The sequence below is a fragment of the Diaphorina citri genome, unplaced genomic scaffold, assembly GCF_000475195.1.
Source record: "Diaphorina citri unplaced genomic scaffold, Diaci psyllid genome assembly version 1.1 scaffold1066, whole genome shotgun sequence".
NCBI classification, from domain to species: Eukaryota; Metazoa; Arthropoda; class Insecta; order Hemiptera; family Psyllidae; genus Diaphorina; species Diaphorina citri.
In genome coordinates, this window is record NW_007378495.1 from 40,972 (window position 1) to 52,655 (window position 11,684).

General features: G+C 39.0%; 2 protein-coding genes across 2 annotated transcripts in view; one reads left to right on the forward strand and one right to left on the reverse strand.

Moving 5' to 3' along the window:
- Window positions 1–2,176: 2,176 nt before the first annotated feature.
- LOC103514010 lies at window positions 2,177–8,139 on the forward strand. Its single transcript, XM_026827075.1, has 6 exons — window positions 2,177–2,714; window positions 2,828–3,200; window positions 3,290–3,460; window positions 3,655–3,758; window positions 4,632–4,758; window positions 8,096–8,139. Exons 1-6 carry the CDS (start codon window positions 2,352–2,354, stop codon window positions 8,137–8,139), a joined length of 1,182 nt encoding a protein of 393 aa, XP_026682876.1. The 5' UTR covers window positions 2,177–2,351.
- The window catches only part of LOC103514011 (ruvB-like 2), a 7,448-nt gene continuing 3,573 nt past the window's right edge, over window positions 7,810–11,684 (reverse strand). The window contains 3 exon segments of the mRNA XM_026827076.1: window positions 7,810–8,327; window positions 8,552–8,708; window positions 10,303–10,414. Coding sequence (XP_026682877.1) covers window positions 8,202–8,327; window positions 8,552–8,708; window positions 10,303–10,414 — 395 coding nt within the window. The 3' untranslated portion in view covers window positions 7,810–8,201.

Below are 11,684 nucleotides of genomic sequence, written 5' to 3' on the forward strand. Positions count from 1 at the left end.
CAAACCATTCGCAGATCTCTCTCTCTTTCTCTCTCTCTTTCTCTCTCTTTCTCTCTCTTTCTCTCTCTTTCTCTCTTTCTCTCTCTCTCTTTCTCTCTCTCTCTCTCTCTCTCTTTCTTTCTTTTCATTGAGGAAATTAAGGTGTTTCACACTTGTCGTTGTCAATTGTTTGAATGGCACTCTCAGAAATTGCTCAGGTGGAAAATCTGGAAGATAAAGTTACGTGAAAGTTGTACAACTTGTCCGAATGTCCTTGGCTGAACTGATTACGAGAGTTTGAGGCTTGGATTTCAGGAGTTACGTGAAAGTTGTACAACTTGTCCGAATGTCCTTGGCTGAACTGATTACGAGAGTTTGAGGCTTGGATTTCAGTTACTTTCGGTTTTTTTGCGCGGTTGTTAGGAGGGTGCAAATTTTGTGCTTTATTGCCCTATCGTTTGTCAGGTTTTGTTTCTTGATCTCCCTGCCAGCACCATTGATATTTGATAATAATGAATTCACCTTGTAAATCGTTACCTATCTAATGATTTAATATAATAATAATAGTGCTTCTGTGCTTATTTATACTGCTCGCATAGGACTAAAAAGTCCCTTTACTCCAGCAGTAGGCTACTACTATTATTGACCATTGATAATAATCATTAGACATAAGTTAAAATTCCATGCATGATTTGTCTGAATTGAGTATACATATTTCAAATTTCCAACACTTTACCTAATATCCTCTTTCTTTGAAGATATATTCCCAGAATTTTTTTCTTTCAAATCGCACTGACCCAATTTCGGGATGTAGCAAGGGGGTTTGATAATAATCATGTCAGCAATAGACATAAGTTAAAATTCCATATATGATTTGTCTGGATTGAATATATATTTCAAATTTCCAACACTTCACCTAATATCCTCTTTCTTTGAAGATATATTCCCAGAATTTCTTTCAAATCGCACTGACCCAATTTCGGGATGTAGCAAGGGGGAACAGCGAACATATTTCAGATCTACTGGGGCTATAAAACAGTCTATCCAAGCAAGACATAATTATGCGTAGTAAAATACTCTAGGGACCACATTTCTATGGAATAAAAAACTGCTTACACATAGAACAGGGGCCACATCTTGTTTTCAAAACTCTTTCTGCTTTCATTCAAAAAACATCACGTGTGCTGATTTCAGCAATTTCCGAATTCTACTGTGCTGCGATCTGGCGGTGAAAAATACTGCTAGTGCTGCTATCTAGCGGTGAAGGGTGAAACACGGTGTTTATGGACCGCGGGCCGCAAGTTGTCCACGCCTGGTTTAAATTGGCCGTTTGACGGGTGAAAATCAGCTTATGTATTGATTGTGCCAGGTAAATGTCTCTCAAGTAAGGATCTCTGATTTTACCATTTCACATCTGATTCATCTGAAGACATTAAATTAGCTTTAAACAAAATGTTTGTTCTAAACTTCATTATTTTATGAGTAAGAATTACTTTTGAAAGTCCACCTTGATTGTGCTCTAAATATTGTGACCTTGTAACTAAAGTTCCATAGTTTAAAAAAAGATGTCTCCAGAAAGTTAAACAAAAATGGTCGAAAACGTCATTAAAAAAAAAAAAAAACTTCTTCAAAAGAAAGGAAAAAATCGATAACTAGCAAGCATATTTAACCATCGAAAAAAAAACAAGCACCTATGAGCGCAATCAATACCTGAGAGCTTACCTCAATGTTACGCTTCTGCTTCCTATAGCATTTATCTCCTGTGTGTATTTTAATGTTTAATTTTGTACAGAATGACGTATGATTCAGTTCCTATTGGCCAGAAATGTAGCTGTAGACTTCAGATGATTTGTAAATAGTTTGACGTATTCGGTGGTGAATTAGCGCGGTGGACGTTGGTGGTTCGAGTCCAATTCAATTAAGGGGATTTGGCAAAAAAAAAAAAAAAAAAAAAAAAAAAAATTACATGCTTAAATTTAAAGAAATCTTTCTTCTCTTACTGACAAAGTTCTGTGTAATGTTGCTCGCAGGAAAAAGAACAGTAGACCTACACTACTTTTTGGGTATGTGTTCACAGTTGCTTCTCTGTGTATTTTCGTGGAACAGGGCCTTAAAAAATCGTACTGAATAATACTTGTTTATTTACTTTAGGAAAAAAACTATTCTGCTTCTATTTCTCCTTCTCTTCTGGGTAAATGTCTCTCAAGTAAGGATCTCTGATTTTACCATTTCACATCTGAAGACATTAAATTAGCTTTAAACAAAATGTTTGTTCTAAACTTCATTATTTTATGAGTAAGAGTTACTTTTGAAAGTCCACCTGCATTCCCTGCACTCACTCCCATCTCCGACCGAACCCCACCTCCAACAAAATGTCATGTGAAGGCTGTGAGATATCCATTGTAGATTTCTATACTTTCAAGAACAAGACTGAGATTAGAAATTTGTTGATAGCTCATGGAGTTATTAAAGAAACAATATGTTGTCCCAAATGTAGCCAAACGGTGACCTTGAATAAGAAGATCATGAGCTTCAAGTGTCAGAAGAGTGTCAAGATAGGTGACACAAAAAAGAAATGTAACTACAGTGTATCTCCATTGACAGGTACATTCCTAGCCTATGCAAAACTAGATCTAGTCAAACTAATACATTTCATATGTTACCTACTCTTCTTCAATCCACCTCGTCAATGCTATTATGCCAATCATTTGAAATTAGCAACACAAACTGTAGTGGTAAACTAGATCTAGTCAAACTAATCCATTTCATATGTTACCTACTCTTCTTCAATCCACCTCGTCAATGCTATTATGCCAATCATTTGAAATTAGCAACACAAACTGTAGTGGAAAGAACAAGTTATTGTCGAGAAGTCTTTGTTGATTGGATGTACCAATATCAACGGAATAAGATTGGAGGAGAAGGTTTCACTGTGGAGATGGATGAAGCCAAGATAAGTAAACGTAAATACAATGGTGGAAGAAGAGGAAAGTGGGTAGTCACAGGAATCTGCAGAGAAACAAAAGACATATTTGTGGTGCCTGTTCTAATCAAAACTAAAGAGATTATTTTGCAAATCATCAGAGAGAAGATCTTGCCTGGGACCTCTATCATCTCAGATATGTGGCATGCAGGGGAACCTGATAGCTGTTTGGTTGATCCAGAGTTTAAACTACTCAAGAGCAAACAGAACCTCAAATATGTAGTCCCTCATAAAGAACCATATAATTTCAACTGGCATGAACTGATCCAGAGTTTAAACTACTCAAGAGCAAACAGAACCTCAAATATGTAGTCCCTCATAAAGAACCATATAATTTCAACTGGCATGAAGTCCATAGTAGTAAACCAAGGTTTGGTTCAAGCAAAGTTCACCGGGAAGAATACATTGCAGAGTACTTGTTCAAGGAAAAGTATCAACATCTAGAACGGGTCCACGAATACTTGATTGCTGCATCAAAAATGTTTCCTGGCATGACATGTAAGTGAAAATTATTTTTACTTTTTCTTACACCAATTAAAAATTGAAATCATCTTCTAAATAAGTAAGTAAAGGGACACAATCAAAAACCTTAGGAAAAGTAGGTAATAATTTCTTTTCTATAGTTTTGCTGTGAACCCCCTGCTTGTGAGATTCATTTGTTCTTACTGAGATTTTCTTGTTTTTATCCACAGCTCCCAATGATGTCAAGGAAACTGCCAGAAAAGAAAAAGTCACAGCAACAACCAGAAGAAAAAAGAAGACCAGCACAAAATGGGACATACTACGGGATGGGCATGCTACGACACAGACCATACGAGTCTAATGAAGCACTTGTTTTATTGCTACGAAATAAAACCACTATCTAGTCATAAGCCACCTTGATATAAGTAGTGGTATAATTTATTTATGAATATTTTTGTTGATTGAGTTTGTAGGTAGGTAGTGCAAGTAAATAAATTAAGTAGGTAGAGTTGTGTTCGATTATGTGACTTTTAATTTAGTCATCATACGAAATTTCTCTTTGGACTTGTTTGGACAATGGCCTCCTACCATCCGCGCTGTCTACCAAAACTAGCCCTAGGAGAAATTTCGTATGATGACTGAATTAAAAGTCACAATCGAATACAACTTGGGAATGTTTTATATATTGAGTTGAAGTCAGCTCCCATGGCGTAGTGGTCACTGCGCTCGCCTTGCACGCGGGAGACCCGGGTTCGATTCCCGGCGGGGTCAAGAAATTGATGTCGTTCGGAATAAAAATCGTGTCGTGTGTAGTGGGAACACTCTCATTTAAATTACATTGCCTACAGGACCTTTTGTATCGAAAAAAATCGTGTAAAACTCACGACAAGTTGACACGGGGTCTAAGGGATTTTTTAATTTTTTTAATGTGGCAGAATTCTCCTAAAAGTGTTCTTTCACGCAATCACAGGCCCTGCCTTATAAGTGCTAGGTTGCGGGTTCGATTCCCGTCCGGTTTATCCTAATCATGAATCTTACGTATTCTTGAGAGTTCATTGCAACGGTCAATACATTAATTAGACTTACTTTATCATGGACACTCGTTGCTATCTTGTTAATACTTATATTATATTAATTCTATTCTATAATATTATACTAAATCTATTCTATAATATTATAATAATTCTATTCTATTCTATTAGGTGAGAATGGTACAGGGAAGACCACATTCATTCGACTACTAGCCGGTGCTATACCTCCTGATGAAGGCTCGGCAGATCTGCCCTCGCTCAACATCAGTTATAAGCCGCAGAAAATTTCGCCCAAGTCTCAAGGTAAGAAATTCACGCACGTCTGCTTTGTAAGCGCTAGGTCGCGGGTTCGATTCCCGCCCTAAGTTACCCCTAATGCAAGAAGTTACCTTTGTACATAACAATGGATAATAGAAAATAGCTACCTTACACTCAAAGCTCAAACCAAGTATTTATACAAGCATGAGTTATAAAGGGTGTCCCAATAAGAACGCAAGATTTGAAACGGTCATAACTTTGTTGTAGACATTCAGCTCCCATGGCGTAGTGGTCACTCTCGCCTTGCACGCGGGAGACCCGGGTTCGATTCCCGGCGGGGTCAAGAAATTTGTATCATGAGTCCGTGACTGGCTGTTGCGATGCCCACTCAGCCTCGTGAGGAGAATGAGTAGTTATGACATATAAATGCGCATAGCGACCGGTGCCAGCATGGTAGGTAAACATTGGATTTTAGGATTATTGAGATATTGGTAATGCAATAAGTTACCTTTGTACATAACAATGGATAATAGAAAATAGCTACCTTACACTCAAAGCTCAAACCAAGTTTTTATACAAGCATGAGTTGTAAAGGGTGTCCCAATAAGAACGCAAGATTTGAAACGGTCATAACTTTGTTGTGACTTGTTTTATCTTGTCCAATCTTTGACAGATTGGTTGTAAACAAATCAAATTTACTAATCATGGGGTCTAAAACTGTTCAACAACGCGTTAGCATAATAAAATCGACACATTGTCACTTTTGCGCGAACATTTTTCTGCTCGGGGTTGTGGCATTTTCCGTTTTAGCGACGAGAAATGGCCCCCATTTTCATGCGATTTGACCCCTTTAGACTACTTTCTGTCACAAGTTTGCAATAACAAACCCACAAACACTGAAGCATTGAAAGGTGAAACTGAACGCTACATCAACGAGATACAGCCTGATTTCTTCAAATTTGTGATCGAAAATTTTGTCGAAAGAGAACGAGTGTACCAGCAAATCCTACAATGCTGCAGTGAGCACCAAAGTTGTGACATAATAACACAAAGAAACTGCATTTACATTTTTTACAACAATGGAGACCATGCTATTTTTTAAAGGGATTTAATTTTATTCGGACCTTATTTTACAAAATGAGTTTGTTGATATTTGATATGGTATCAACAACAGTTTTTTCCCCTAAGAGGTTTGATAGAGGGAACTGTAATTGGCAAGGTCTTATCGTCCCGAAATCGAAGAGAGAAGGAAGAGGGAGAAAGCCAGGCGTTCCAAGAACGGACCTCATCTGTTTAGGATAAAATCTGCCTTGGGTGGGAATACTGGGAATCGCCCCCGCGACCTACTTACAAGGCAGATACCCTAACTAGGCTGGCAAATTATCATTATCCTTAGTTTCTCTTTGAGGGACAACCCTAATTACCACAACTCATGGTTGTTGTATAAATATACTTTGGCTTGAGTGTAAAGTACATAGCTATTTTATATTATCCCATTGTTATGTACAAAGGTAACTTATTAAATTATTAAATAAACTATCTTATTATGCAAACTTGTCTTTTTAGTCCATCTAGCCAGCTGTGTACAGGCTCTTATTTCATACGTAATTGGTTTAGATTTATAGGCCGAAGGGTAAGATCACAGGGAGAGAGAGAGACGAACAGACAGAGAAACCGAAAAAAGGAAAATTAAGAGAAACGACGAGAAAAAGCGAAAACTAAAACATAGTAAGGCGAGGAAAAGAATTGAAAAAAAAAATCGTGTGTGAAGATAATAAAGGAATGAAATATTTGACGGAAAATGGGAGAAAATAGAGGGGCAGAAGGCAACCTGGAATGAAAGTTTGACAATATTTTCTGTGCTGGGAGTACAAAGTGCGAGGTTTCGTGTGTGAAGATAATAAAGGAATGAAATATTTGACAGAAAATGGGAGAAAATAGAGGGGCAGAAGGCAACCTGGAATGAAAGTTTGACAATATTTTCTGTGCTGGGAGTACAAAGTGCGAGGTTGTTCTTGGAACTCTGATCTTATCAGTTATCCATTAACTCTTCCACTTGATTGTAAATAGATTTTTTTTTTTTAGTTGGATTGATTAATATTTTAATTACTACCTTCATACTTTTATCTATAAGAGACTCTTCACAGACCAAACTGGGCCATATTTATCTCAGTATAAAAAAAGTCAAACAATTAAGGAATGCCATGGAACTGTATGCTATTTTTTAAAGGGATTTAATTTTATTCGGACCTTATTTTACAAAATGAGTTTTGTTGATATTTGATATGGTATTAACAACAGTTTTTTTCCCCCAAGAGGTTTGACAGAGGGAACTGTAATTGGCAAGGTCTTATCGTCCCGAAATCGAAGAGAGAAGGAAGAGGAGAAAGCCAGGCGTTCCAAGAACGGACCTCGTCTGTTTAGGATAAATTCTGCCTTGGATGGGAATACTGGGAATCGCCCCCGCGACCTACCCTAACTAGGCTGGCAAATTATCATTATCCTTAGTTTCTCTTTGAGGGACAACCCTAATTACAACTCATGGTTGTTGTATAAATATACTTTGGCTTGAGTGTAAAGTACATAGCTATTTTATATTATCCCATTGTTATGTACAAAGGTAACTTATTGAATTATTAAATAAACTATCTTTTTATTATGCAAACTTGTCTTTTTAGTCCATCTAGCCAGCTGTGTACAGGCTCTTATTTCATACGTAATTGGTTTAGATTTATAGGCCGCGGGTTCGATTCCCGCCCGGGGCGGATTTTATCCTGATGGGACAATGTTCGTTCTCGGAACGGCTGGCTTTCTCCTATCCTGTCTTCCTTCTCTCTTCGATTTCGGAACGATAAGACCTTAGCTGTTACAGTTCCCGCGGTCAAACCTCTTTAAAAAAAAAATGGTTTAGATTTAGAAGCTACTTTTTTCGCAGGCTGGAAATCAAACAATTCAGCTTCAAAAAAAAAACGAGAGAGAGAGAGAGAGAACAATTTTGTTTTATGTATGTACAAGGGTTTTGATTTATTTTTACAAACAAAAATAATTCGACTCTGCCGGAAATCAAACCCGGGTGTGCAAAATCAGTGCAAAGATTCTACGGTATAGTATAAACGCTGCGTTGTTTGAAACACATAAGAAATATCTCAACTTCTCCGAAATAAAAGGAAGGAGGTCAGAGGACAAGTTTTAATTTTAAGAAGGGACTAACATCTTAAGGTGTGTTCAAACATGGTCGATCAAGGAGGTGAATGTTGTCGAGTCAGTGTGGACGGTTCAGTCAATGTCGAACGACTGCGTGTGGACACACCTTTAGGTCTTTGCCCCGATCAAGTCTTTTCTCTGTTCTTTCCTTTTCACTATTTACGTGTACACTGTGCAGTGACAGTCAACCTTTGCACCTATGGAAACAAGTGTATGAGGTAACAGAAGGAGTAGGTATATCGTTTTTTTTTGTAGTTATCGACCGTCCATTTTGTTTATTTTCTTCACTTATCCACCTCCATCTTCGTATCGCCAGCTCCCCCAGTCACTGTGGAGTCAAACATGTATTCGTTCTGGTGTTCGCGGAGATATTGTGTAGAACGACCTTCATCCAAAAACAGAGCGTATACCTGAAACACAGTAATAAATAAATGAATAACTCATCCCTAAAGAAAATTAGCTACTAATGATTAAGAATTTTTTTATGGGATTTGAAAGAGGGAACTCTAACTGCTATGGTCTTATCGTCCCGAAATCGAAGAGAGAAGGAAGACAGGATAGGAGAAAGCCAGCCGTTCCAAGATCGAACACTATCCGTTAGATTCCTAGGCGATCTATTCTATTCTAAATTTACCTTACGAATATCTTCCATGCAGATCTCAGTAGCTTTGCGTCTCCTGCAGACAACGCTGGCCGTGGTTATTAACTGGATGGCTTCTATTCTAATTTACCTTACGAATATCTTCCATGCAGATCTCAGTAGCTTTGCGTCTCCTGCAGACAACGCTGGCCGTGGTTATAGGCCCGATTTTACCAGAGTTTTCAGTTAATCCACAGTTAAAAAATACTGGACTGTGTAAATCAAATGGGTGACGACAAAGGAAACACTTGACACTGTGTTAACTCTCAGTGGTATGATCGGCCATAAGAGACACACAACTTTCGAAGCCAGCCTTGTTAGCTTGGAAGGTAGCACGTCTTGTCTTGTAAGCGCGAGGTCACAGGTTTGATTCCCACCCGGGGCGAACTTCATCCCAAACATTATCAATTTATCAACATTCTTACAAATACAATGTCCCCTCTCCATTTGTCCCTACAGGTTATCAAGCGATTCATTCTACACGCTAAGAAGACCGGTTTTGTGGTGGAGCACGATTTCATCATGGCTACCTACTTGTCTGACCGCGTCATCGTGTTTGAAGGTAACTCATTTAACATCGCCTTATGGTAGAAACACACTACCACGTAACGTCACATCACGTCACGTGATAGTAGTGTGGCTGTCCTGAACGAAACCTAAAGTATTATGGGAATACTTTGATATACATCTTTCTGACTCCCCATGAGCTCACGTGACGTGATGGTAGTGTGTTTCTACCTTTAGTTTCCTTCTTTCCAAGATAGCGATAGCACCTCTAATGAACCAGTTCTTCCCAAGATAGCGATAGCGCCTCAAATGAACCAGTTCTTTCCAAGATAGCGATAGCACCTCAAATGAACCAGTTCTTCCCAAGATGGCGATAGCACCTCAAATGAACCAGTTCTTCCCAAGATAGCGATAGCATCTCAAATCAACCAGTTCTTCCCAAGATAGCGATAGCATCTCAAATCAACCAGTTCTTCCCAAGATAGCGATAGCACCTCAAATGAACCAGTTCTTCCCAAGATAGCGATAGCACCTCAAATCAACCAGTTCTTCCCAAGATAGCGATAGCACCTCAAATGAACCAGTTCTTCCCAAGATAGCGATAGCACCTCAAATCAACCATTAGATAGTGACGCGCCTGCCTTGCAATCGCTAGGTCGTGGGTTCGATTCCCACCAGGGATCAATACAATTTTCATCAGTAAATGGTTTCTTCAGATTAAATTGATCCCAAGGACAAGGTAAACCTAGAAGTAGACCCTTGACAAAAGAAGTGTGCCTGAAGGCATGTCATGTGTTCCAATCTACTCTACCCCGAAAACTTTATTGTAATGTAAACATAAACACATAAGGTGTGTTCTCAGAATGGTGGGATTTCTCACATATGCCAGTCTAGTTAGTTCGAAGCGGAGCACGTCTGCCTTGTAAGCCCTAGGTCGCGGGTTCGATTCCCGCCGGGGCAAACTTTATCCTAAACTGTGTTAAAACATGGACTAAATCCTGTACTGGGGAATCATTTGCTTATTTTGGATGGTTATAAATTTCGTTTCTTTCGTTCTTTACCAACCTGATCTTGAGGATGGCTTGTATCTGCCTTGTAAGTCCTAGGTCGCGGGTTCGATTCCCGCCGGGGCAAACATTATTCTAAACTGTGTTAAAACATGGACTAAATCCCGTACTCGGGAATCATTTGCTTATTTTGGATGGTTATAAATTTCGTTTCTTTCGTTCTTTACCAACCTGATCTTGAGGATGGCTTGTATTTCTTCATCCTGGTATGGCTGGGTAGGAATTATCACCATTCTGTCCAGCAAATCTATCGGAATGCCATGGGGGGAGCTGTAGGCCGTGCCTGAGAACAAGAAAATCATGGACAAATACAACAATGGACAGGATTTTTTTTCCAGAGGTTTGATAGAGGGAACTGTAACTGCTATAAGGTCTTATCATCCTGAAATCGAAGAGAAAAGGAAGAAATATCCTTTCTTGTCAACTCTCTGTGGTAAAATCGGTCATAAGAGGTTTGATAGAGGGAACTGTAACTGCTAAGGCCTTATCGTCCCGAAAGCAAAGAGAGAAGAAAGACAGGATAGGAGAAATCCAGCCATTCCGAGAACGAACCTCCTCTGTTTAGGATAAAATCCACCCCGAGTGGAAATCGAACCAATATCCTTTCTTGTCAACTATCTGTGGTAAAATCGGTCATAAGAGGTTTTATAGAGGGAACTGTAACTGCTATAAGGTCTTATCATCCTGAAAGCGAAGAGAAAAGGAAGAAATATCCTTTCTTGTCAACTATCTGTGGTAAACTCGGTCATAAGAGGTTTGAGAGAGGGAACTGTAACTACTGAGATCTCATCGTCCCGAAAGCGAAGAGAAAAGAAAGACATGATAGGAGAAATCCAGCCATTCCGAGAACGAACCTCCTCTGTTTAGGATAAAATCCACCCCGAGTACTTACTTACTTACCTGTGAGCGCTCACTCTACCAACCAAGCTAACTCTTCTTCTTTCTCGTCTTTTCCCGTGTACAGACGGGGTCGGCGTCGCTGAGATCTTATCGTCCCGAAAGCGAAGAGAAAAGAAAGACAGGATAGGAGAAAGCCAGCCATTCCGAGAACGAACCTCCTCTGTTTAGGATAAAATCCACCCCGAGTACTTACTTACCTGTGAGCGCTCACTCTACCAACCAAGCTAACTCTTCTTCTTTCTCGTCTTTTCCCGTGTACAGACGGGGTCGGCGTTTTTCGTCGGCCTCTCAATCAGCCCTAACTAGGGTGATTGCTTTGGGCTGATATTTGGTTTTGGCTACAAATTTTACGAGCGGATGCCCTTCGCACTCAACCTTTGCTATATCTTTAGCAAGGGGAATTCAGGCTGGTATACTCCCTCTTCAAAGTCCCCCAGACTAAGCTGGCCTACTCCCTGTTTAGGGTTTGGATGGAAGAGAATGCCCTAGGCATTAATCCCGCTCCTGAGTTAGAATTTTTCAATATTTTTTCTTTTTCTTTCTTTCTTTTTTTAGATCGGAAGTTTTCTTATGTTAATTTATCAGTTTTTTATTTTGTTTTTTGTACCTCTTTGTAAATATTGTAAAATTCTAATAAAGTGTTATATAATAAT

Excerpts from the sequence above, each read along its gene's own strand:
- LOC103514010 (XM_026827075.1), top strand. The coding sequence starts at position 2,352 with ATGTCATGTGAAGGCTGTGAGATATCCATTGTAGATTTCTATACTTTC. Across the intron at positions 3,201-3,289 it reads TGTAGTCCCTCATAAAGAAC|CATATAATTTCAACTGGCAT; the intron begins CATATAATTTCA and ends CTCATAAAGAAC. Across the intron at positions 3,461-3,654 it reads AATGTTTCCTGGCATGACAT|CTCCCAATGATGTCAAGGAA; the intron begins GTAAGTGAAAAT and ends TTTTATCCACAG.